At 39.8% G+C, this 25,604-nt stretch overlaps 1 protein-coding gene across 6 annotated transcripts in view; it reads left to right on the top strand.

Annotated features, from left to right (window-relative positions):
* The window catches only part of ascc3 (activating signal cointegrator 1 complex subunit 3), a 160,313-nt gene that overhangs the window by 73,604 nt on the left and 61,105 nt on the right, over positions 1-25,604 (top strand). For all 6 annotated transcript variants that reach the window (XM_044207740.1, XM_044207738.1, XM_044207735.1 and 3 more), the window contains exons 11-14: positions 1,280-1,444; positions 15,847-16,023; positions 16,834-16,905; positions 20,513-20,647. In XM_044207740.1, coding sequence (XP_044063675.1) covers positions 1,280-1,444; positions 15,847-16,023; positions 16,834-16,905; positions 20,513-20,647 — 549 coding nt within the window. The remainder of the gene's footprint in view (positions 1-1,279; positions 1,445-15,846; positions 16,024-16,833; positions 16,906-20,512; positions 20,648-25,604) is intronic.

Here is a 25,604-nt window from a genome sequence, read left to right as displayed (position 1 = left end):
CAGCTGTGTTTCCCAGTACAGGCGTGTGTTTGTATATGCACTGTGGCCACGGGCTACACGTGCTCTGGTGGAATAGTAAAACACACTTTATATTCAGTAGCTTCTAGGTTAGGCGTGTTGGTGTGTAGGTGTTTGCTGCAGTGCACCAAATGTAACGCGCTCCACAGCCGTAGCAGCTACGCGATGAAGGTACTGTGCGTTAGTTGGCTGAATCGTTCGCCACCTCACAGCTAGCTTCTCTGGTGGTCCTCAGCCGCCAGGTGGATGGTGTTTGTCTCTTTCAAAGAACTTCAGTACTTTTGACTGCCGGGGTTTTTTGTCAGACATTGTACGGTTCTTGGAAGTGTGCCTTGCCACAACTTTGCATGCTACAACTGAAGCGAATAATGTGTGGTCTTTGAAATTGAAACAACTATGAAAAGATAAACAGTCTAACCCGGAAATAACACCACAACATTTAGAAACACATACTTGAACTATATATGATTAAGGGACATTATTTCAACCTTAAATGTCAAGTTTATTTCTTAATATCTATATCTAAAAAACAAATGAATGAAATCAACAATTCCTCATTGGTCAGGTGGTGCAGGGGATCCGATATGCGGGGCGGGCCGCCCCCCTAATATAATGGTATGGGAAACACTGGATTTAACACTGGAGCTGGTGTGGGATTACTGGCATTGTGTACAGATACAGACCTTGCAAGAAGAAAGAAAGGCTTCTTGCTTCTTTCACTATTGGAGTTTATTTTATAAAATTGATACCTATTGCATGGCTCATTTAATGTGGATCTAGAGCACAGAGCCAACAGAAAGCGCTCCCAATATTCATGGACAGCACTGTACTTTTTAGGTCATCTTTATCAAGGTTTATTTAGTTGCTCGCATAGTCAACACCTGCCGATGTGGTTGTGCCTTCACATTAAATCGAATGTTACAGAAACGTAACATGTCAACATTAGCTTACCATAACAGACGAATGGGGATTCAGTGCCTTTTCAATGACGAACGTACTGATGGAAAATAGGATATTTAGGCATAACTGGCCACCACAACTAAATGAATGTAACAGAAACGCTGTCAGTGTTGTTTTGTTGCACCAACTTTTATTAACACGATTAGATCACATGGTCCTCGTTTTCCTGGTGTCTTTGTTGTTGTTGTAGATTCTCTGTTCTATTATTGAATCACTAACTTTCAATAGTGAATTGTATTGAACTGGTGTTAGAAAAACCAGGATCCTATTCCTACTGTAATGTCTTCATGTGTTTGTCCAGATGTTGGTGACGACTCCAGAGAAGTGGGATGTTGTGACCAGGAAGAGTGTCGGAGATGTGGCTCTCTCCCAGATCGTGCGTCTCCTAATCTTAGATGAAGTTCACCTTCTCCATGAAGACCGAGGACCAGTACTGGAGAGCCTGGTGGCCAGGACCATCAGACAGGTTAGTCCCACTCCTTCTCTGCTTTTGAATGTTTGTATGTTACTCCCCTCAGCTCCCTTTCTGTCCTCTCTTGAAATAGTTTGAATTAGTGTCTGAGTGTCAGTTTAGACTGCACACATCTTTTAAATCATTTTGTTTTTTTCTCTAGCTATGAAAAATGCATTCTTTTGAGATAAAGACTTTTTTTTAAAGCTGGCCATTAGTATAGATTTTTCTTTAAAGACCTGTAGACGAGTGTTGTGTACTTGCCATAACTGCAGTGGTTGCAACATTTTCATTTAGAGGATGCAGTGTATAAACATAAAATTGTCTCACTTTGTTGTCACGCTGGCAAGGAAATTTGAAGTGAATTGACAATATTTTTGCATTCTGTTTTACGAAGTAGAGAGGGAGTTCCAAATACAGTATATAGAAACCATAATGAAAGTTGAACTTCTGAATAAAATGTTAATTCAGATGTATCAATATACCCCAACCTTGTGTGCATATCGGGAGACCACAAGAGGGGTCCGGGAGGCGAGACTCTACCTATAGTGCCTTTGTCAGTTCTACTCGGATCTTAGTGTCCACAATAATTAGAACATCACTGTCGTTTATACAGTTCTGTTTGTGTATGAATTAAACAAATGAGATACAGTTTGTTAATTGGTGAGCTTTAGACATGGTAATCAAAGAAAGTGAATAAGCATTCTGTCTGGGATGTCGTGGGTAAATTAGCAGGATTTCTCCCAGGTCTCTATTGCAGAGGTTGTACTGAAGGCTGCAACAAGAGACACAAAGGGAGAGAAGAGACAGGGGAGTCAGAGTAGAAGCAAGTGAGTTTAAGGAGGCATGGGAGAGTGAGCAATTAGTTAAGCTAGGGAGTTATGTGTACATGTAGGTTTATTCTTGTTAATGCAAATGTTTGTTTGTATTTGTTCCCGGAATTATATGTATTGAATTTGTAAGTGAGCGTAGAGTCCCAATAACATGTCATTACAACATATCCTCATATTACCACTTGGTGGAAATATGTTGATGTTAATGATGTCTTTGTACTCAAGTACTGTACTGAAATTTTTAAGTACTTGTACTTTAGGTATTTCCATTTTCTGTTACTTCTACTTCGCTACATTTGAGAGAAATATTGTCATTTTCACTCCACTACATTGATCTTACAGCTGTAGGTACTGGTTCCTTTTCATATTAAGGTTTCACATGTAAAACGTATGATAAGCTTGTAAAATGCAATGTCTTGTTTAAGATTAAACTGGTGGCTCTCAGCCTTTTTGGCTTGTGACGCCTTACAAAAAAGCAGTGTCTGGTTGGGGCTGCATGTTTCAGATGCCAGTGAGGTTTTAACAGGTCCATCAAAGAGATATGTGCTCTCTAAACGTCTCACATCATTTACATACGTGTTTGTGAGGCCCAAAGAGGTGAAATTATCCAATATTTCACAAAAAACAAAGATTAGAGAAAAGCCCAAAGAATGAAAACAGATTTGTGTAGCAGAACATCTTCTTTCCCATTAATCCTCTCATGACCCCTCAGATCTATCTTGCTGTGGAAGGGCCTGACCCAGAGGTTGAGAACCATTGGACTAAGCGACCAAACAGTAGTTAAAACTAGCTCCACCTCAGCTACAGAAGTGAAATGCTGCTTAAATGCTGATGCATCAGTATTAACAATCTAATAACGTCATATATACTACAGTATATCACCCATGGGAGTACTTTTACTTGCGGTACTTTAAGTATATTTTGCTTAAGTAGGGTTTTATATTCAGGACTTTTACTCTGTAATTGTTGTATTAGTACCTTCACCACTGCTATTAGGTTCATTCAGTATGTCAGCGACAACTTTGCAAGCCCCACATTTACGATAAATGGTAGCAATTAGATTTTTGATCTGTACACAAAACATACAGATCCAAATACGCTCTTAACAAGAAAGCAGTTTGCATTCACCCTCTTTGGGGGGAAAAGCCTCCCGGTCAGACAAGAAGACCACAACATTTCAAGAAGTAAGCATCCTGAGCCATTCATATGGTAAATTGAAAGGCTTCACCACACACCTAGTGCAAACTTTAAGTGTGGAAATTGTGTCAATTAATAATTCAGAAGGGACACTAAAAGTTTTACTCGTCCAGTCAGGAGAAATAAATATAGATAACCCAGTCATCCGTAGAACAAAAAAATTGATTTATAAGATCAGCTGTCTTTCCAAAATTGGAAAAGGCATTAATAAGGTCAATCTGGGACAGAAAGGGTGTGAAATTAGTTTCCGTAGGAAACAGAACAAGGCTTTCTGGATTTCTAATCTCAGAAGTTTACATCCGAGAGGATTTAATTAAGATTTGAGGATTAGATAGTTTTAGTTATTTAGGTTTCTGTATAGGTATTTAATAAGAAAGAGTTTTGTAGTTTTTCCCCTGTATTGTAAGTGTTCAATACTCAGGTCTTAAAGTCTGTCCTTATTTTGTGATGTCACAACTTTTACTGTTTATGAAATATTGTACTTTTATTTTGAAGTTTCCGTGTTGGAGGTGCAGCATCCGCCATAGGCTGGCCATTTATGTGACTCGTTGGGTAATTGACATCTTGTTTATATCGGCCGTAATAAAAACACCTTGATGAAAGCCCTGTGCCGAAACGTGTCGGTTCAGTAAAGAGCGAGTCAGTTTGTGTAAGTCAAGTTGTTTTTTTCATATGTGGTTGTTTGTCACTTGAGCACCTAGTTGGCTGGTGAAATAACAACAGCACACTCTTCCAAAAAGGGTCCCAATTACAAATCAGCAGACAGCATGAGTCCTGCCCCCTCGGCACTCTGCTGCTGCAAGAAAATATAATCAGTGCACTGTCTGTGAAGCTGATTTCCCCTGATGATGACTGACAGGTGTTGGTGCAGGAATCAGCCAGGGCATTTCAGACATTGGAGTGATCATTTGAATTCAGATGGGCAAATAGAGAGAAGGAGCCGTAGTGTCCCATATCCCATTCTGATGAGCTGCTGTCATGTGTCAGTCTGCGGAAGGAAATTAATGAATGGAGAAGACGTAAAGAGATGTAAAGGGATTTTTTTTTTTAGAATGCATAGACCACCTGACTCATCCAGGCATCACGCTCTGTGAATTATATTTTGATCCTGAAAATAGCTCTATAAATACATGTCCATTATGTGCAATGCGTCTATGTAGGATTACCACTAAAACTGTGTGTATGCAAAAACATATACATGTGCCTACACACTCTTTGAGTCAGATATATAGAAAACGCAGTTTTGCTTCACCACTCATAACACAGCAATGAAAAGAAAAATACAGATGAGGCAGAATTCAGAATGTCAGTCACATTGGCAACTAGGCGAGAGCAACCATCCCTATACATAACTCTTATGCACAATTATGGCCATTTATAGCAGCTCTTGGAGTTCATAATACATCCACCTGACCTGCAAACAGTCATTGACAGTAATATCTCATCATCATCATCATCAAAGTTCATACAGGTAATAAATAAGTATTCAGCAGTTATATTGAAATAGTTTAAAAACCATTTCCCTATAAAGGATAAAATGAAAAGAACCTGGAAATAAAATAATGAAACAATTTAAAACACGAGAAGGAGACGTAATTAAATGAAAGGATAGAGGAGAAATTAATTTCAAAAGTTAATGAATGTGCCTTTGATTGGCATATTATAGATAGGTGTGTAGATTGCAAACCTAAAGGTGTGTAAAAATAAAATAAAGTTGTGGAAACGTCCCACTCAAGTGTGACCGGAGTGTGATGGACCAACGCAAGAGCTCAGCTCATCATTATGAGAAATGCTGAAAATACATGGATAACAGCTGTATGCTGAGGACTCAGACCAGCGTGAGGAAGGCAGAGTGAAACAGAGAGGCAGGGATGAGCTGCTGTGCTGTGCAGCGACGGAGACCTCTTGGCGGGGTTAACCGCAAGGTAATTGAAAACTGGTCCGTACATGTGGCCGCTGTTTACTCGGTTCACAGCCCATTTATCTGCAGGTTTAGCTGATATTACTGAAGAAGGGCTGACTGGGTGCTTTGTACACCTGAACACCTCCAGAGGTTATGCTGCACTGCACAAGTTTGAAGCCTCTTGACTGTCTGTCTGTTTGCCAGCAGACTGCACATGCTGTCAGTGCTTAGAACACAGCTATAGAACTGGACTTAACCATTAGCATGTCCATAAACACTGAGGCCTCAGTGCAAGTGCAGTTGCTAGTGCAGCTAGAGGTGTAACGGTACACAAAATCCATGGTTCGACTGGATAACTCCTGAATGATTGCAGCTTGTGCTCCTTTACAAGGCAGCCACACTGGACTGACTGAAATGTGGCTGTAATAGACTGATTTGGGTGATGCCGTTGTAAATAGTGTAGCATGTTTGACTGTTTCCGGGGACATACATGTAATGTCACCCAACTTCAGTTTGACAAGTCGCCACACAGTTTTCGTTCCACTCTTTGTCCGCTGTCGCTGTAACTTACTGGCGAACCATAACACCTCCAGGCGACAGATCTAAACGGCATCCCAGCTCTGATTTCTTATTTGCATTCACCATATTAGCTATACTGTACATCCAATGGTTAACCTGAATGGTCTGGCTAACAGATAACAACTGTCCCACTGCCAGAGCTGTCCAGGGGTAACTTTCACTCTTTAGAATTAATCTTTCACAGGACATAAAGCTAAACACTAAGTGTATCCAACAGTAATTATTTCTTTCACCGGGTGAACTGAAGAACGTCACCTACCAAAACTGAATATCCTGAACCGAATGGATTTGTAATGAAATTTTTAGCTAAAAGAGGCACAACTGCAATCCTGGCACAGCATGGTGCAAACTGGAACCTGAGCTGGAGCAGGACGAATACATTACTGGTAGGAGGAAAACAGTATCAGCAGTTGGAGTCAGGGCGGACTAGAACAACGGTCACATGAACTCTTATGGGATATTCAGTTTTTCTTATTGTCAACAAATCCCATGCCCAGGTAGTATATATTGCTTGGCTTTTGCATTGAATTGCATTGGATTCCACAGGAAGTCCTGTTAAGTCCACTTCCTGCATGTGTTTGAGTGTGCCTACAGTACACTACATATGTGTGCATAAGTGCAGTCACATGTAAGTCTGTTTGTGCGGCAACATTTTAAAAAGAAATGTCTCAGTCTTGTCCAAGAGACCTCAAAGGGGTCCACCGGTGATTTAGTACAGCACTTCCATAAAGTTGGGGAACTTGCAAGTGTCAAAATTGAAGCAGCAGAGGTCAAGATATTCTCACTTTAAATATATATCTGTATATATCATGGGACAAACTCAAAACACTGGATCCTACATTTCCCATAATGCCGACTCTCCCTGTCTGAAAGACGAGGGTATTAACCAAACTCCACCCTGTTTTATTACGCAGACTTTCTGTTATAAATTTATAGTTCTCAAGCCCAAGCTGAAATAACCCTGATGACATCGCAATGAAGGCACGGCTTCCTCTGGAGTGGGTCGTTGCTCTATGAGGGGAACCAGTATTAACCTGTGTGGGATAACAGGAAAACGGAGAACACTCAGTTAGTGTCTGTTCCTCCTAGTGCACATCTGAGTTCCCTCCTGTGACCCTGAAACGGTCTGTCCCATTACATCAGACACGCATGACCAGTCAAAGTATTCAGACCATCATCTCCGCTGGTCTGCGGCAATTGTTTTTACTTTCTGCCATTCAAGGGTACGTCCAAGCTCCGGAAAAACAGAAGTAAACAGTCCTCCACTCAGCTTGGCAATGAATGCAGGGAGACTGCTTTCACTTTCACCGTAGCCTTGATCTTTGGCACCGATGGGTGATGACAGCAAACACACTGCAGAGGTGTGAGGGGGAGCAGAATATTGTGAAGGGTTTAGCTCGCTGAATAATGATATCCTCTGCACTGCATGAAAAGTCCTTTTAAAAATATAATTTGTCTGTTTAATCCTTTTCATTCACCACAGTCTGTTCAACATCTGAGTGTCTGGCTTCAGGAAACCTGAATAGTGGTCCCACATTAATATCAAAGAAATGTGGTTTGTAACAGACAATCAGCAAAATGCATCTTCGACATCCACAACGGCATATTTAATCTATATGATTTTGTTTTTCTGTAAAGATTACAAACCTTTTATATAATGAGTTCTTGAAGTCAGAAACAGCAATGCTGCACGTATAAACATTACTTTGAAAACAAACGCATTAAAAAAGAAGTAATTATAGAAAAATGGTCAACTGGAAATAATAATAATATGAGATGAACTTCAAACTATTAAAAATAGTGTGTAGAAAATAGGTTGTGCAAAGTACAGCACAAAGTAATATGATTCAGTTCTGGAACAGATACAGCTTTTCTGGGGGAAATGGATGGTTGCTGAGTGTAGAAAGTTATTGCTCACAATGTTGTAACGTTGGCGAATGGCGGGAGAGCAGAAGGCCCTTCCAAGATAAATCTCAGGGGCCGATATGATTATGCTCATTTCCTTGGACGTCTCCTGGAAAGAACTATGCAATTTATCACTAATTACTGGGAAAATAAGAATTTCCTTGAAAGAAAAGTTCAACATAAGTCAAAGTACATGTTCATTTATTATCAGACACTTTATTCTTATGTTGCTTATACCAATGCTTGCTCATGGTGGGATTTATTGGGTCTCTGTAATTAATATTCTAAAGAGTTCGGTCTAGACCTGCTCTATAGGAAAAGTGCAATGAGATAACTTCTGTTATGAATTGGCGCTATATAAATATAAAAATTGAATTGAATGTTGACTTGTATGCTTTCCCGTTAGACACATTCCAAATAAACAATTTTTTTCTGACTTTTTTAGTTTTTTCTTGTGAAATACTAGATACTTTCACCTCTTCAGGCCTCTAACTAAATTATTATTAATTACTAAATTATTTTTATGAAACAATCTGAGACACTTAGAGGGGAAAGTCACAGTTGGTGGAACTGCTCCCGACTGAGCAATAAATTTGCAATCTGTGATGAGGGGTTAAAAGCAGACACCGCTTCATAGAAGAGTTTCCGAACTAAAAAGGCGAGGGTCCTCTGCCGTAAAGGATAAGGCCGGTGTTATTCTGTATTTTCCTTCTTCTTCTTTCAATGCTTTCTGACTTCCCTACTCTGTCTGTGGCTCTCAGAGACATAAATCTCTAAAAATGGCTCACATATATATAATTAAATATTTTTTTAAGGCTCGGTAATGGCCTAAAACAGCTGGCCTCTGTAGTTTTTAGCAAACGTTACTCAAACAGGAGGAAATTGTGCATTTGTTGGGGACTATTTGTTGGTGCTCTAGTGAGTATTTGGGGCAGCAGGACGGTGTGTGTGGGATTGAGTCTAAATGAACTACAGTGTGTGTTCATGGTAATGAAGGAAACAACAGTGCGGCTCACTGATGTGTTTTTAATAGTTTTTGGACAACAATGGAGCTCTGTGGCTCAGAGGAAGAAGACACATCAGGTTTTGATACACACAATACTTGCTAGGATACATTCATTATTGGCTCTGCACATGGGATTGGTTGACAAGAAGATAAATATAGAATATCACTAGCCTTATTCTCTAATGTGTACTGCCAGCATTTCGACTCTAAAAGCAGGTATGTGGAAAAAGGAGCACTAAATTGCTCTTTTAAGAATAACAAGCTTGTACAAAGAATAGATTACAGAATACAGAATATTTTAACCTTTAATGCAGTTTCTGTTGCAGAGGCTACAGAGGATTATGTCACTCTACTTGAGTAGAACATGTAGGACTACTCTTTCTGCCACTAATTCTATCTATATGTGGCTGGCACGGAAGCAGCATGTTTCTGTTTGTGTGAGAACTTGTAAACAGCTCGTAGTCCACCCTCCAACAGAAAATGCTGGATGCAGCAGCACGCCTGGCAGACCCTCCCCCACCTCCTTCATCTCTCTGTCCAATTATTGCCACACCTGACAGACTGCTATAATTGATTGTGCTGAAGGAATTAAGGTGGCTGCTTCTGATGCGCTAGGTGCTTAAGTTCATGTCTTCAGACACATTAATATGGAAATCCCTGTAAACTAAATGATATTTGTCCCCCTTTTTATGCAAATGTTTTAGAACTGAGCCAGTTATCACTTTGATGTTTTGCTTGGAGGACCTTTGGTTTGGACTACATTTTCTTGGCCAGGTGTACTGCTACCAATTACGTACTGCATTCAAGATAAAGTCTGTCTAATCTTTCTAACAAATGCCTTTAATGTTGTTCTGTTGTTAACGATGATTTTTTATGCCCATTAAATGACCGTAATATGCATTTTTCATAGGATTTTTGATGACTGTTACTTGGCCAGATGCAGAGATATCAGGCTGACAAAACACATTCTTGTCCAAGACAGTTCCCACCAACTGGAGTTTTAAGGTTTACATTCAATAGATGGCCAAAACATGACTCGAGATGAATGCTACGGCTGTTTGCCCATAACTTTATAGGGATAATATGCCTTATGTTGTGTTTTCAGCTTGTTCTTCTGCACCCAAGTGGCCATAAATTCAATCCATGCAGCTTTAGGATACACTGCCTGCAATTGTTGCAGAGTCCTATAGTGTCCCCAGATCCCCAAATGTTGTCTCAGTTTATTGCTAATGTTTTAAAACTCAGTTCACAGCAGTGGTGAAAAAAATGCAGTATTCACACCCCTAACTTAAGTAAAATTAGTAATACCACAATGTAAGTAATACCACACTCCACACTTTATACCTTTACCTTTTCTAAGTCAAAGTACAGAAGTATTATAAACAAAATCAAAAGTACTAGTTGTTGACCGAATTTACCCTGTCAGTGTTATTATTATATGTAGTATTATCAGATTATTATTACTGATGCATTAACATGTAAGCAGCATTTTAATGTTTTTGGTGGAGCAAATCTTTACAATTTCATATATTTTTGGGCAATTTAATGTACTTGTAGGTATGAGTTGTACTTAGTTACTTTCCACCATCAAAAGGCTTTCAATTCCCTTAATAAGAAGCACCAGGAGTAGCCTTTGCCATGAATTAGAATGATGAAGTTAGTATTTTGTTGTCACACCAGCTTATTGTGTCCAGTGTTGTCCACTCACTTTAGATTGGTTTATATTGATAGGGATGACAAGGCTTCCTTCCTGTACAAATCCAACACAAATACGTTCCCCAAAGCAGAGTTCACACCGCACCACAACAACCAGAGACCGGCATCTAAACATTAAGAAACTGTACTAGTGTTGCACGAGACCATATTGAATACAGTGTTGGCCAGGATAACATACTTAGTTGATAGATGGTCATACATGTAACTCCTATTCCTGATCTAATTTAAAATGATTGTGACAGTTTACATTAACCCGAGTCATTTCAGAGAAACATGAATACAATGAGTAGACAACCTAGAAATGACATTGACATTTTAATATTTGGTTCTGTTCACCATTATTTAGACCAAAGACAAAAATACCTAAACCATCAGTTCACCAAAAAATCACTAATTCCTATATTTTCTCACTTACCGCTAGCCATATCTAGCCATGCAGAACATGAAGATAACGGTTTCCATAGCAACTAATTCTTTGCTAGGAAAAAAGCAAAACTAATTATCCCGAGTAACAGTATCATTGTTTCTGGAAAGACACTTTGCTTTTGAATTATTGAATGTGGTTTTTTAATGTTGTGGGCACAAAGCTCGCAGGAAGTTTATTTTATAAACTAAAAATGACCAAAATTGGAGATACATTGTTTTCACTGGATGGCGTCGATATATCCTAGAGGTCTATGCAAGACCGATATTTCTCCCACCCACCCACTCCCTCAATATTTCAGATCATTACTACCTTCATATACAGATGTCCCATCCCACTTTACCCTGCTCCCATGGAGATTCTGATCCCTCCTGGGAACAGACCCTGTTTTCTGTTGACAATTTGTCTTCCACCTCCCATTGAGAAATGTAGGCCATACTGATTTTTTAAAGCTACGCCTAAAGCTAACTATGAATCTGACGCTAATATACTTAAGCAACAATTTAATAAGCTACCGTTAGAAGATGTGAACTAAAAATAAGCCTTATTAAAGGCCTTTAAAAACACAACTGATGATGCAGTGGGAATTAATAGTAGATAAAAATGTGACAGACCTAGTCATTTGCATACATGGTTAAGCTCAATTATAGCAGCCTCTCATAGTTTCATATATAAATGTTTATTCCACAATTATGCTGCTGACTGCCTCCTCCTGTCTCCTTTAGAGGAAATGTATCCTGCACCTGTGACATTTGGTTCCCAATCCTGTTGCAGCTTTCTAGTCTATCCCACTGACAATAAGGTCCGGCAATAGGGAAAAAGCAACTCTATTGAGTACTTTTGTAGTCAAAGAATCTGTGCTGGTGAGATCTCTCACAGTTTTCAATACTGGTGCCAATGTGAGTACTGTATTTGGTTAAAGAATCAGTAAGGGCACAAACATGGTCCACGCAAGTACGCAAACGTGGATACTTTGAGCTACGCAAGATTTCACACGTTGTTGTGTCACCTCAAAACCTTAACGCAAGCGCAAGCTGCAGTCTAAACGTTGCAGCTAGGGGCGCTATAGCATGAAACAACAAGAGAAAGCTGACCCCTTCTGTTTGGGTTCACTTCCGCTCAAAACAACTGGGGCTGACCGCTGATATTCAATTTAGAATAAAATAAAATAAAAACAAAATAAATAAAACAGCATATAGTTGTTGACAACATGGTCAGCATGTTAACATTAAACTTGACATCTGGGAAACATTGTTCATCGACTCTGACTACGTTTGAGCGCCAAGCGTCACTGATGTAAACACAGACTCCGCCTCCCCTTTTCTTGTGTTCTGTCGTTGCGGAACACGGTCTGCCCGTCGAGTGCAATAGTTTGATGTTGTGATGGAGCCAGGTCTCTGTAAGATGTGGGCACTTCAGTCTCTGATTTCCTGTTGCTGGATTAGCCTGAGTCCCATTTCGTCAATCTCATTTTCCTGCGAGTTGGCATTAGCCAGGAGTAGTCTGGGTAGTGAAGCAGCCTTAGGTCGCACGTTTGTGCCGGCTGGGCCATGCGTTGTCATTTGCGGTCACATACTTGCATGGACCATGTTGTGCCCTAACCAAGACATTATCTGACCAAGCACACAGTGCCAACTTTTTTCGTCTTGACTTTTTTTCACTGGACACATTTAGGTCAGTGCTGACAAGCCATTGATGTTGGAGGCCCAGCCTTACACTACCTCACTTAAAAGAGCAACTTAGTATTGCACTTAAGGTTTGGATAAAAAAGGTGCAGCAGAGACTGAGATTTAGTGACTTTTAGTCACTGGTATGGGTCAAGATTCTGCACTTCCCATAATGCAACTTGATAGCATATTTAGTTAGACCCTCCTTGCCTGTTAAATGCCCATATCTTTCAAACACCTATTTTGTAAATCAGGATCAGTTTGGAACTGATGATACCATCAGGCTTACTGTCTCAGACATGACGAAGCTCCTCCAGAGCCACAGAAGACATTATACAACTGTTCTCACAGGCTGAGTAGTAAAAGACTGTACCCTTTATGTGTAAAATTGGTGGAGCGCCTCTTTAGGTTCAGCAAAAACAGTATAAGGCCAGTAAGGGATTCCCAGATATAATAGACGGATAGAGATATTGTACTTTATTAATACCAGTGGGAAATTGTGTTGTTACAGCAGCCAAGTCAATCACAAAACATACAACATATATACACTCAAGATTATTAAAATCTTTAACTAGAAACTAAATTAAAAACTGTACTGTACTCTAACTAACTAAGTGGTATGGCATGGTTCTACATTGGAATTGCACAGATAGTATATAATGCGCTGTGCAATGAATATACAGTTCATATATACTGGTATGTAATATACAGGTACGCAACATGTATGTAGTAGAAACAGCAGCCATCTCAATTATCGATATATTTCAAGATGAGACTTCAGACATTAATATGGTGATGTTATTTTTATTCAAAGAAGTTTTACAGGTCCATGGGTTATTTATTTTGTTCATTAGCTTACTAGATGTTTTTACAGGCAGGAATCAGCTGTGAGTGTCCTGCTGTAAGGGGTTCAAAGGTCCAGTATTTCAGGTGTGCATGCGAATCCACTGACGATTACTGGTACTCCTTTTCTTTTGCTTGATGTTAGCATTTTTCTGTAGCTTTGTGAATTACGTGGATCTCAGTGCAAAGCCACAGAGGACTTCACAGATCACCACTGTCTAATTTTAATATCGTGACCTATTAATTTTATTTTATTCTGCTCATTATCCACTCTCCTTCGGGTAATTGTAAATTCAGCTGTTAATCCCAGTTACCTTATGTTGTCATAACATTTTATGATGCCACAAACTTAACTGAAACATGGATTCTTTATCTCTTATACTGAAAATCAGTTAAACTCACAGTTAAAGTAAAAAACCTGCAGACTGTTTGACTCTCTGTAGGTGAACATGATGCACATCTGCAGTATGGAGGTTCAGCTCCGGTGTGAATGTGTAGTGCAGGCCCGGTCCGCTGGCAGGGATTGGTTAGGTCTTATCTTGATGGAATGGTTTGACAGCTACTGCATCACATTAAAGGCCTTACCAATCTTCCCTGTCACATTCAGCAGGAGGCTCACAGATAGGGCAACCCCCCTCTCCTCCACCCCCCTCTACTTTTCTCTCCTCTCGCCCACATTGAAACACAACATATTGAATATTCTCCAGGTTTCAAAGACAAAATAAAGACATAAAAGTACATGAGCAAGATAATTTACTTTGCCCCATGGACAAAGTAAAGACATAGACCTCAAAGCCACCTATTCACTTTCTATAATGTGCTTATGTTTTCTGAATTTGAATCTCTTCTGCACCCTAAAATCCACATACATCCACAGTACAGTACAGTTATGTGTGCACATTAGGGTTAGCCTACTGTGATTGTGTGAGATTGCGGATACTAAATATGACTGGGCGGTGGGGGGGGAGGGGGGTCAAACTTAGTCTTAGGCTCTGTTAGAGAGAAGCAGCTGTGCAGCCCTACGCACCCCTACTGTAAACTCTCAAATATTGATCGGAGCCTGGATTTACCTGCAGAGATGGTTCCTGTGGCTCGAAGGGCATAACCCCCCTCCTGGATTGCTTTAATTTGAAACTTCTGCAGAAGTGTTGACTTTCTGTGTTGTCAGTAGCTAATCAGCAATTAGGGAATTAAACACTGCTGTGGAAATTAAAAAAATGCATATATACCTTTAGGCTACATGTAATTTAGCCTAGTAGCTGTCCCCTCCCGGCAGTGTGAGTTTACAGCAAATTGTAGTGTATCACCAGACAGAGCTGGTGGTAGCTGGCATTTGGGAAACCCTTTGTGTGAAGTTACCATATGGCGGCAGAAAGCAACAGAACTGAAGCCATTTTATATTTTTAGTTTTAAATATAAAACATATATTTTTAATATTAGTAGTGGATTACCACAGCATACTGATTAAGATTCTAATACAATTAAAGAATAGATAAAATAGGCCTACAATTAAAAAAAAAAGTCTTATAATCGGCATGGGCATCGACAATTTGCGAATGTCTCTCCAGTTGTGGATAGTCGTTTTTATCGTCAGTTGGCACAACCCTAGTACACACACGTAATTCAGGATAGATATAATTCCCATGATTTTGTGTCTTAAAGGTCCATTATATAACATTTAGGAGGAGCTATTGGCAGAAATGGAATCTAATATTCATAAGTGTGTTTTCATTAGTGTATAATCACCTGAAAATAAGAATCGTTGTGTTTTGCGCCAATGTACATGCTGCCTGTTTCCGTAGCTCCGTGTCGTCGTCCAGTACTTCCAGATCCCTCAAGGATCAATAAAGTATTTCTGATTCTGTTTTCATTACCTTAGAATAAGCCATTTATATCTACAGAGGGAGCGGGTTGCCTTCCACGGAGGTCATGTTGCACCGCCGTGTTTCAACGGTAGCCCGGAACGGACAAACCAGTCACTGGCTCTAGATAGGGCCTATCGTGTTTTTCGTGAGTTTCACAGCCACCGTAGTTTCTCCTATACGCTTGGAACGGGAGGGTGAGGCGAGCGGTATTTAAATGTTTGCAAACTGTAATTTCACTGCTAGATGCCACTAAATCCTGCACACCGGACCTTTACAGGTTGTGTATAATTAACATTATCAATGCAAGTATTTCACTACGTGTCACTTAAATCCTCTCAGATAATCTGTGATCAATACTTTTCTTTCATCACCGCACATATTGCATTTTCCTGTCTTGTCCAACTTTCCCTTCTGCCTGGATGAATTTCTAGGATAGAGTTTGGTGTAACTGTGACACTGTGTTGTTGTCTGATGTTTAGGTGGAGTCCACCCAGAGTATGATCAGGATCCTGGGACTATCAGCCACCCTGCCCAACTATCTGGATGTGGCTGCCTTCCTACACGTCAACCCCTATATTGGCCTCTTTTTCTTTGACAGTCGCTTCAGACCGGTGCCCCTGGGACAGACCTTTGTTGGCATCAAAACCACCAGCAAGGTAAACCAACAAAGATGATGTGTGTGTACTTACAAACCTATAGAACCTTGTAACAACTCTGACAAAAGGGGATGTTTGTAGTGAAGAAATGCATCTTATACACACATTCTCCACATTACAAGACAACACTTTTAGCTATCAATTGAAGAACCCAACTGTTACATTGGCATGGCCAATTTTAGCTCATCACAGACATTTCAATAACAGTAAGTGACAACAAATTGCAGTACAATTATTAGTTATTTAATACTGTCACAATTATAAAGTGTGTCCAAAAGAAACCACTGTCTCTTTTTTTCACCTGTAAAATGTCTCCTACAGTACAGAATCTTGGTCACACTGACATATAACCAAATTAGTGCAACATGCACAATATGATAGTACAGCATGGCTGCTTATAGGCCACTATGGAAACCTTGTTGAACTGATAACATCAAGATATTTAGATTTTCATGTCACAAAGCAAGGCTTATAGCAGCTATGGACAACTATGAACTTAGTCTCAAACAGGACTTTGGAGCTATATTAAATGCTTGCTTGCCGCTATTACTGTGGCCATCATAATTTGTTTTCCCTGTGTTACAAGTAAACCACCATTGCTCAATCAAAAAGGAAGTGTCAGTGTTCTGATTATTGGTTATTCATAGCAGAGGTTTAGTTGCAGTGTTAAAAGTGTATGTTTGAAGACAAACCTGAGTAAGACAGGAGTATGGACAGGTTACAGCTGTATGTGCATGAGATTCATTAGAGAGTTAAAACATTGCAGTAAGTTAAGTTAAATTGTTTATTGTGATTTTGTGTCCTGTTCAGATCCAGCAGCTTCATGACATGGAGGAAGTTTGTTACAACAAAGTTCTGGAGCAGGTTAAAGCCGGTCATCAGGTAAGGGCTTATCTGTATGTTTGAAGCCTACAAAAATGTCCCCATGTTTACATATTTTTACACACAGCTTTTTATGTGTCTTGTGTGATTGAATGTAATGTAAAGAAAAAATTTTAAACTACCTTTTAAATGTCACAATTTGTATGCCATGTATATGTTTTTAGGTTTTACACTAACTCACTTAAATGAGGTTTTTAGGTGTTTCAGGGTTTTCCATGGATTTTGCACAATCCATACTGCCATTGGAAAACCCTCCACATATGGACTGTGCGTAATTAGTCTAATGATATCATCTAGCCATCATTTTAATCAGCCTCTGTGTTTTTCATGTTTCGGGAACAGCAGACCCCATAAACATAGCCTGTTCCCAGGCCGGTTCGCCACTCACATCTCAGATATTTTTCAGTTTAAATAGGACTGATGTTGTGGTCATTGATGACTGTTTTCCTGGTTGGAAAAACAACCACACCAATCAGAACTTTGTAGGAGGGATTAAGAATGAGGATGTTGTCTTTTTCTGTCAGAGCCAGAAAGATGCATACAAAAATGGTGACAAGAGTGGGTCTTCAATTTTACACAGAAGTTGACTAAAGCAAGCTTCTAATTTCTAGCTGACGACTGTGGATTTTGTCAGCTGAAATGACGACTGTAGGTAGCTAGCGTAAGCTTTTGCTAACTCAGCCGTGTGTTGGTTGAAAACTCCATCTCATTGGAGATGGACTTTTCAATTCCAGCTGATTTGTTTTAGAAAGTAAAGGCTTTAAAATGGTCTTAAATATGCTTGTGATGCCTACATACATGATTTTGTGCTAAAAGACTGAGGCTAAAGCTGCATGTCCCAGCCAAAGAGTCGGCATCCTCACCAGCTGATGATCCATAGAAGACATGGAAATAAACAGCATTGTTTGTGTATTGCAGGGAAGAGCTAGCTAGTCCAGCTATTATAGTACAGTATTATTTATGAAATGTAATTAAAATGTAAATTTTTCTAACATAATCCTTGGATGATTTGGATGCTTACTACAGAAAAACCTAATTGGACAAGCATCACAGTGGTACGATTTATGCTGATGATGATGTGTTTTGTTCGTAACAGTGTGCTTTACTTATACAAGAGAAAATAACCAATGATATCAAATGTAACACAATCTAACGCATTCCTTACACTTTTTCTCTTGTGTTTTTGGTTTTGGAAAGGTGATAAAGACTCTTCCCTCCAAACTATCGGTCTTATTAGAGCACAACTAATGTGAACACAATATCAGGCTGAATGAAGAAGTGAAAAATGAATGAAGATTCTGTGTCATTATCAGGCTGCCATAATTTAAATCATCTGATAAACCATATGATGTTCACATTGCAGCTCTGTTCTATTTTCCTGTAGGCCTGTGTCCCCTTGTTACCCTGGTATTGGGCTCAAATGTTCTTTGAGTGTACCTGTGGCATACAAATTCAATCTGTTAGTCCTATAAATGAGAGTAGGGCAGATTACCTTGCCTACAGTCATACCCACTGAACAATTCCCCTCTCCCTCAAAATGAGTTTATCTGCCTAATTCAATCTTCTTATTGAAACCAGCATTCCCCAGGTATTTTAGGTACTGTGGCCTTGCCTTATTAAGGAGGGGGTTTGAATTTCCCTCATGAGTATTTCCTCAGCAGGACAACAAATAATTCTCATTTTACAAGACAGTGTTCAGTCTGATTATTTTTCACCACCATACTTCTTTATGGTGTTACTAAAACTGTCACTGTGAAATGTTTGGACTAGAACAACTTAAAGAGGCACACAGTAATGTTGGTGTAGCATCAGAATACTGTACATCTTTAACACAACTCCTGTTTCCCTTGAAAATATTTCTCTGAACTTTTTAATGAATAGGAACTACTGCGGTAAATATTTTTGTGAACCTTTTGGAATGAACACCTGTTATCTAAAGTCCCTAAAGTCCTTATCTCCCCCAGTGTTACCCTCCCCTTCCTTCCCCTATCCACCAACAACCAGCATCCACTCATTCTGCTTCCACTCTACAGCTTTAGAAGGCCTATTGGGAACATGAGAGTTGTGAATTCAGACTTTAACGTTTAGCTCCCATCTGCTACACGAGTTGAGCTCCCTATTCAGCACGGTTGTTATCCTGTCTGCATCGTTTTATTGCAAGTGCACACACACGTACACTTCCTTCTCTCTTGCCCATTCTGTACCTCAGAGACACACTTAATATGAGTCTTGCTGAAGCCCTTGAGAAACCAACCAAACCTTGTAAACCAACTTAATTCTACTGCACCACTGACAACTTCTTTTATCTCCGTGGTTGAAACGATACAACGGTCCAGTCTGCCTCGTAGGTTGAGGCCGCGGAGGTCACAGCTCAGCTGGGGAGGCCTCTTCTTCGCTCAATATTAAATTGTCAAGAAGTGGCTGTGACATATATTAATTTAATCTGGGAGTATCTGATGGATGAAATTTCCTTTATGATTTTCCCACCGCCCTCCTGGTGGGAAGCACGCTGCCAGAAAGAAGTTTAATAAGCTGAGAAGACGGCGGTTACTGCCGACAATGCTTCCACACAGCTCAGTGGTGCTGATAAAACACCTTGAATAAATAACATTTGCTGCAGTCGTCTCATCGGACCCACTGTGTTTGGAGCATACACACAGCTGGTTGCTGCATGTGTGTGCAGTCATACTGTATTGTTTTGTACTATATTTCCATGCTAAAAGGGTACAAAATGACATACAAAACAATGTCAGCAGGGTCTTTCATGGTTATTTACAGGTAAATTAAGGAATTGTTATGTGAAGTAGGGACTTTTATCTTTCACTTATTTTGTCAGTGTACACAATGGGTTCATATCAAATGTGTAATATCACTATAGACTGTGTGTTACATCCTTTTCTGTATTTTCAATATTTTGTAGTACCCCTAAATAAAGAATCAAAAAGCTCACAGTATGTACAGTATATTAAAGGATGGATAAATGAGTGAAGAAACATAACAAATGCAGAGTCTTCCATACAGGTCACAGGGCTCACTGAATGCTTTGACGAGTATGAAAATGAAGTGAATCACATGCTGTGGCCTTCACAGTCACCAGCTCTGTGGCCTATGGGAGATTTTGGGGCGTCGTGTTAGACAGCACTTTCCACCACCATCATCAAAACACTAAGTGAAGGAATATCTTTCAGAAGACTGCTGTTCATCCCTCCAGAGCTCCACACACTCACAGAATCTGTGACAGGGAGCACTGAAGCTGTTCTATGGGTGGAACAGCATCTTACTAACACACTATTTATTGGGTTTTACTATATGTCTGTGACTAAAATAAGATTTTCTGGTCTGATACTCCCAAGTTCCAACAGCACCACCACAATGGCAGACTTAGGGTGTGGCCCAAACAAAGGGAGGAGCTCGACCCATCTGCATGGTTACAATTGCTGAGGTTTCGGGAAGTCTACCACTGTCACATTTTAGCCAGTAACTGTTGAACCAGTTGACTTGAAATTGAAATTCTGCAGATTAGACAATTGTTGCACCAGCTGAACTCTGTGGAATTATGCATCGTGTTGATGTGAACCTCTTCATCTTGTATCTTTGTGTGTCTCAGGTGATGGTGTTTGTCCATGCTCGTAATGCCACGGTGAGGACGGCCATGGGGCTGATCGAGATGGCAAAGAACCATGGAGAAATATGCTTCTTTCAACCTGACCAGGGTCCAGACTATGGCCAGTGTGAGAAACAGGTAGAAAAGCTTTCAACAATCTGTGTCTCATCCCTTTAAAAGCAGGAAAGTCATCAATATATTATTTCAGCATTTTCCAAGCAAGTGCTGTGGCAAAAATGATCAGAGGTTATGCTGTGTGATGCTGGTCGCCAAACTGTGATTAGAGAAAAAACAAAAAGAGGCTTCTTATAAAGTTCTTCACGGTTACTTTTCTTTTTCAAAACAAGACTGCACAAGCAAACAAGTAAATTGAGGCAAAAACAGCAACAAAAACACAGCCATCAGGCTGGCACTCAAAAGGCTCGGTCACACCACCATTTATACAGCAACACTGTGGAGCGCTATCAGTTTATTTCAGTGGATTCTCCCCTTCAAGTATATCTGTGCAATTTACTCAATGGATCCATAACTTTATTGAACTCTGACACACAAATTTGTGCCGCTACATTGGTAAAACAACTTGACATCATCAACATGTCATAGCCTGTTAGCTTTGTTCCGTCATCATCCACCTTTACATAACTGTCCTCTGTTGCTCCCTTGAATAAACTTGAACTCACTGTCTGGTTAGAGACCTCGCTAGCTTGCTTGCTAAGTAGCAGTTTGCACGCTTGGAGAACTATCGTGGCTGGCTAGTTCTCACATGTTTCGAACTGGCTATTGTTTCAGTGGTTAGCTTGCCAGCAACAGCAGTTTGCCAACTAGCCCCAAAAGTAGTCACGGAGCTTCCAGCCCCGTCTGTTTTGCGAGGATGCACGGAAAATTTCGCTGTGCCACTTTTTTGGCATTTTGGAATTACTCCATTATGTCTTATATATAATATAGAATTTTGACACACCAACAAAACCAGAGGAAAAGTCACAAATGAGGACAGCCACAAAATTAAACATAAAGCTGTATTTTTAGGTATGAAATACAAACAATGCAAATTTCTTTCAAGAGGAAATCCTTGTTCTACGGAACTTGGTTTTTGATTTTTTTTTTTTACCTGTATTTATTCAGACAGTTTCTAGGACTAACCTGCTTCACATTTTTCCACTGCTGCACATACACTGAGAGCCACATAGGATCTGGTTGTGGGAATTGAACTGGCAAAGCCAAAGAGAACAGATCTGACAACAGAAAAAGAAAAGAGAACGCTGGATTTCCTGATTCAGACCTCATCATTACTGTAACTCCACACAACACAGCTTTGGTACTATATTGCATGTGTGGGCAGGCATGAGAGCATGACACGGATTGTGTGTGTGTGTGTGTGTGCGTGCGTGTGCGTGTATAATTAATGGTGTCTGTGCTGTGAGAGTACACTGAGGTGGAGCTACATTCTCCCTCAGAGGATGGTCAGTCAGACTCCAACTCCCATATTTAAATCTCCTGCAACACAAGGCAGAGTGATAAATTTAGTAACCTTTTCCTTCATTCCCTGGGGCTGAGCCGAGATTGATGTGCCTCTAATCTTCTCTCTGTTTAAATAGGATATGTATACAAATAAGATCACTTTTCATGCTTTCTAGAACTGGAAATAGAGACAAGAGATTACGTTGGGGGACTGAAAACGGTGCATTGTGGCCAGGTTTGTCTTTGAAACAGTACTTTAAAAGCAATTGTGCAACTGTTCCTACAGTATATGTACATGAATTCATGTTATATATGCACTAACTGTGCATTAATTCACTCCTAGCTCTCCTGCCTGTGTCCCAGCATAATGAGTATTATCCACTCCATTAGTCCGTCTTCGAGTGTTTGTCGGTCTGGCCTGCTCTGGCGAAGGAAGAGGCATCAGGCTGATTCCACTCTAAGCCCACACAGAGATAATGCACTGCCTATTTGCACTCCGGAAATTGCCCCACATTAATATTTATAGGTGTTTTTTAATCTCCAATATGCATATGCAGTGAAATAAAGCACCTCTAAGGTCAGTCATATAATTTACCGTTTATTTATCCGGCTTTAAAAGTCAGAAGTGATTCCACTATATTTTTCACCTAATGTTATTTAATTGGCTTAATCTCGGGGCTTGGAGAGGCTGTCAATCAAGCTTAGATATCTTAATGCACCCACTTGAATCAATTCTTGTTAAATACAGTTTTTGGTGAGCCAATGATTATAAAGTGCAATTGAGTAAAATAATTGTAAACATTCAGAAAACACATGTGTTCATGTGTACACATTTATGTGGTGTATAATAAAGACCACTGTGTATGGGTGTGAGAGGGAAACAGTTCAGAATGAGGCTTTGACAGTGCCCCTAATTCATGGGTTGTATCACCTCTATCATATACAGTTAACATCAGAGCGTAGAGGGAATAATGCTGCCAGTGTTGCTGGTGATCGATTAGATGGCCTTAAGGTCTGCAAAGTTGTCTGGTCAGCACAAACCCAGAGCTTATTATTTAAGCTTCATAACTAGTAGAGAACTGAAACACAGAACTGCCACTGTATAAAGCATACATATAATAAATTAACACAAAGCAAATTTGTTTGATAAGAAACATTTTTTTGTGGCGCATGTTGAATTGTACATTGAAATGTTAATTGTTTGCCTCATGCTTGAATGCTTAAAGAGGCAAATATTTAAATCACCAAAAACACAGATCTTAAAAAAGCAAACAGTAACCCTAGCAAATACGGCTGCAACTAACTATTATTTTCATTATCGATTCATCTGCCATCGGTCAATAAAATGTCAGAGAACGGTGAAAAATGTCACAATTTCCTAAATCCCAAGGTGATCCTCCACTGCATGTTTTGTCCGACCAACAGTTCGAAACCCAAATATATTCAGTTTACAAGCACATAAGACAAAGAAAAGCAGGAAATCCTCAACTGAGAAGCTGGAACGAGTGAATGTTAGTTAACGATTAACGATAACCAGTGTAGTAATGTAGCAAATAATTTTCTGTCTGATCGATCGATCAAAATAATTCAGCCCATCACTGATTCCTGTGTTTGTTGTATTGCTTAATCTCAGTAGAAAGTAAGGCAAATTCTTAAATATGGTGACACAGTAAATGTTTTGTTTCACCAAAACAAAGGAATGAGAGTAGTATTGTTGAAATAGTTTGTCCCCAGTAGATTTTGCTGCACATGATTCAGTGTTGCCACTGCTGCACTGGGCGACGTGGCTCCAGGTTTGTGCTGAGGAAGGATAACTATGGAAGCGTATACTGGACTATATTCAAATGATAATGTAAACTTCCACAATAGCATTATAATTTTCCACATATGTGTGTGTTATTTGAGTACAAATTAAAATGAAAATGCATTAATCCAATTTTCATTTTCACATACTTGTATGGGCGTTCTATGACTATATTAAAATGAAAATGGAAAAGCTGTTTGACATTTAATTTTCAAAGTCGTAACCCGCTGTACAGTGGACAATATTCAAATGTTAATTCAAATTTGAAAATGAAAATGAACTATAAAAAATGTAACCTGATTTTCCATTTATGCAAGCTATATTTAAGTCATAATGAAAGTGACATTTTCTAACAATTAGAAAATGAAAACTGCATTTGACATTTCATTTTCAAAGACTTAACTTGCTGTACTTTGAACAATATTCAAAGGCAATAAGCAAAACAGCGCCCCCAGTCTTTGCATTTACATTTTCATGTCGCCACACTGTTTTGGGGTCAACATGAAAATGCAAATGAAATCTGTCAGTGCTCTCATCAAGGCGGGGCTTCAGTTAGGACGTCACTTGCCTGAACATCTGCTGCCTTGCTCATGTGCGCAGTCCGCTTGTGGCAGAAAGGCGGCCGGGCCTCCCTGACTACTGGATTACTGCACAAAAAGACAACTTTATAACTGTATTCACGGATTTTGGTAAAACTAGTCATATGGGGCACTTAATTCGATGAATTTACTGTTTATGAGACCACAAATGAGACAGGAATTAGGTTTGAAAAACGATAGACACCGCAGCGTTTCTGGGAGCCGAGCCTCACAGATTACTGTACAAAAACGCACAACTTTTATAACTTTATTCACTGATTTTGGTAAAACTGGATGATGATGATACTTTATTGTCAGATCGAGTTTGAAATGTTTCTTGCATCACAGCAGCTCCAGGCATTTGCAACATCACAGAGATTCTATTTTATGGAGAAAATATTTTCTGGTTTTCCCTCTGATGTCCTCCGGCTGCTCTGCCTCAAATCTTGCTGATTTGCGGAGTTTCCTGATGGACCGATAGCTTTACTTGTCGCTAAAGTAGCCGCTGACTGCTGCTTAACTAGTTAGCGGTCCTATCAGCTGACTCTGCCCGGACTGGGAGCGCAGAGCACCGGCTGAGTGATGTTGTTGACACCGTTAGCACAGGAGCTTTGGACCGCCGAGAGGAGAAGGGGTTTTGTGACATTATTCTATATTTTTGTTATTGTCAACAAATCCCAAACCAACACCGTGTTAGTCCGTCTCTCAATACTTCTCTCAGTAATCTGATTCCAATAACCTGTATGTGGCTCTCAGCAACAAGCCCATTGGTTCCTACTGAATACTTGTTTGTAGGATACATTAATCGTTAATTTGGTTCTGTTGGGATTTATTGTCAGTAAGAAAATATAGAATATTGACAGCCCTTGGATTTATGGATTCATTTCTTTTCTTGTCTCATTTTGAATGTGAATGATGAAAGAATGAAGTGGAACGGTGTGTACGACGTTGTTCATTGAGGTTGAAATTCAGTTCTTGTTAGCGTTAAAGAGTTAAAATAGCTATAGATATGAATCAGAATAAACATGGATTTGAGGCTACAGATGTTTATGATCTCTTTGTAAATGGAAAGAAGTAGCAAAATATCTGTGAGGGTGTAAAGCACATCATATTGCCCCAACCTGTGTGCACGTTGGTCTCCCCAGAGTTTTGTATTCGAGACGCCCGTTTGACTTTCATTTGCTCCAACTCTGACAATCCAGCCTCTACCTTCCTCTCCGTTCTTTTCCCTTCACCTCCCCCCTGTCTCCCTCGT

Source organism: Siniperca chuatsi, linkage group LG9 (genome assembly GCF_020085105.1).
Source record: "Siniperca chuatsi isolate FFG_IHB_CAS linkage group LG9, ASM2008510v1, whole genome shotgun sequence".
NCBI classification, from domain to species: domain Eukaryota; kingdom Metazoa; phylum Chordata; class Actinopteri; order Centrarchiformes; family Sinipercidae; genus Siniperca; species Siniperca chuatsi.
The sequence above is the reverse complement of the archived record's forward strand: the minus strand, read 5'-3'. Positions and strand labels throughout refer to the sequence as shown.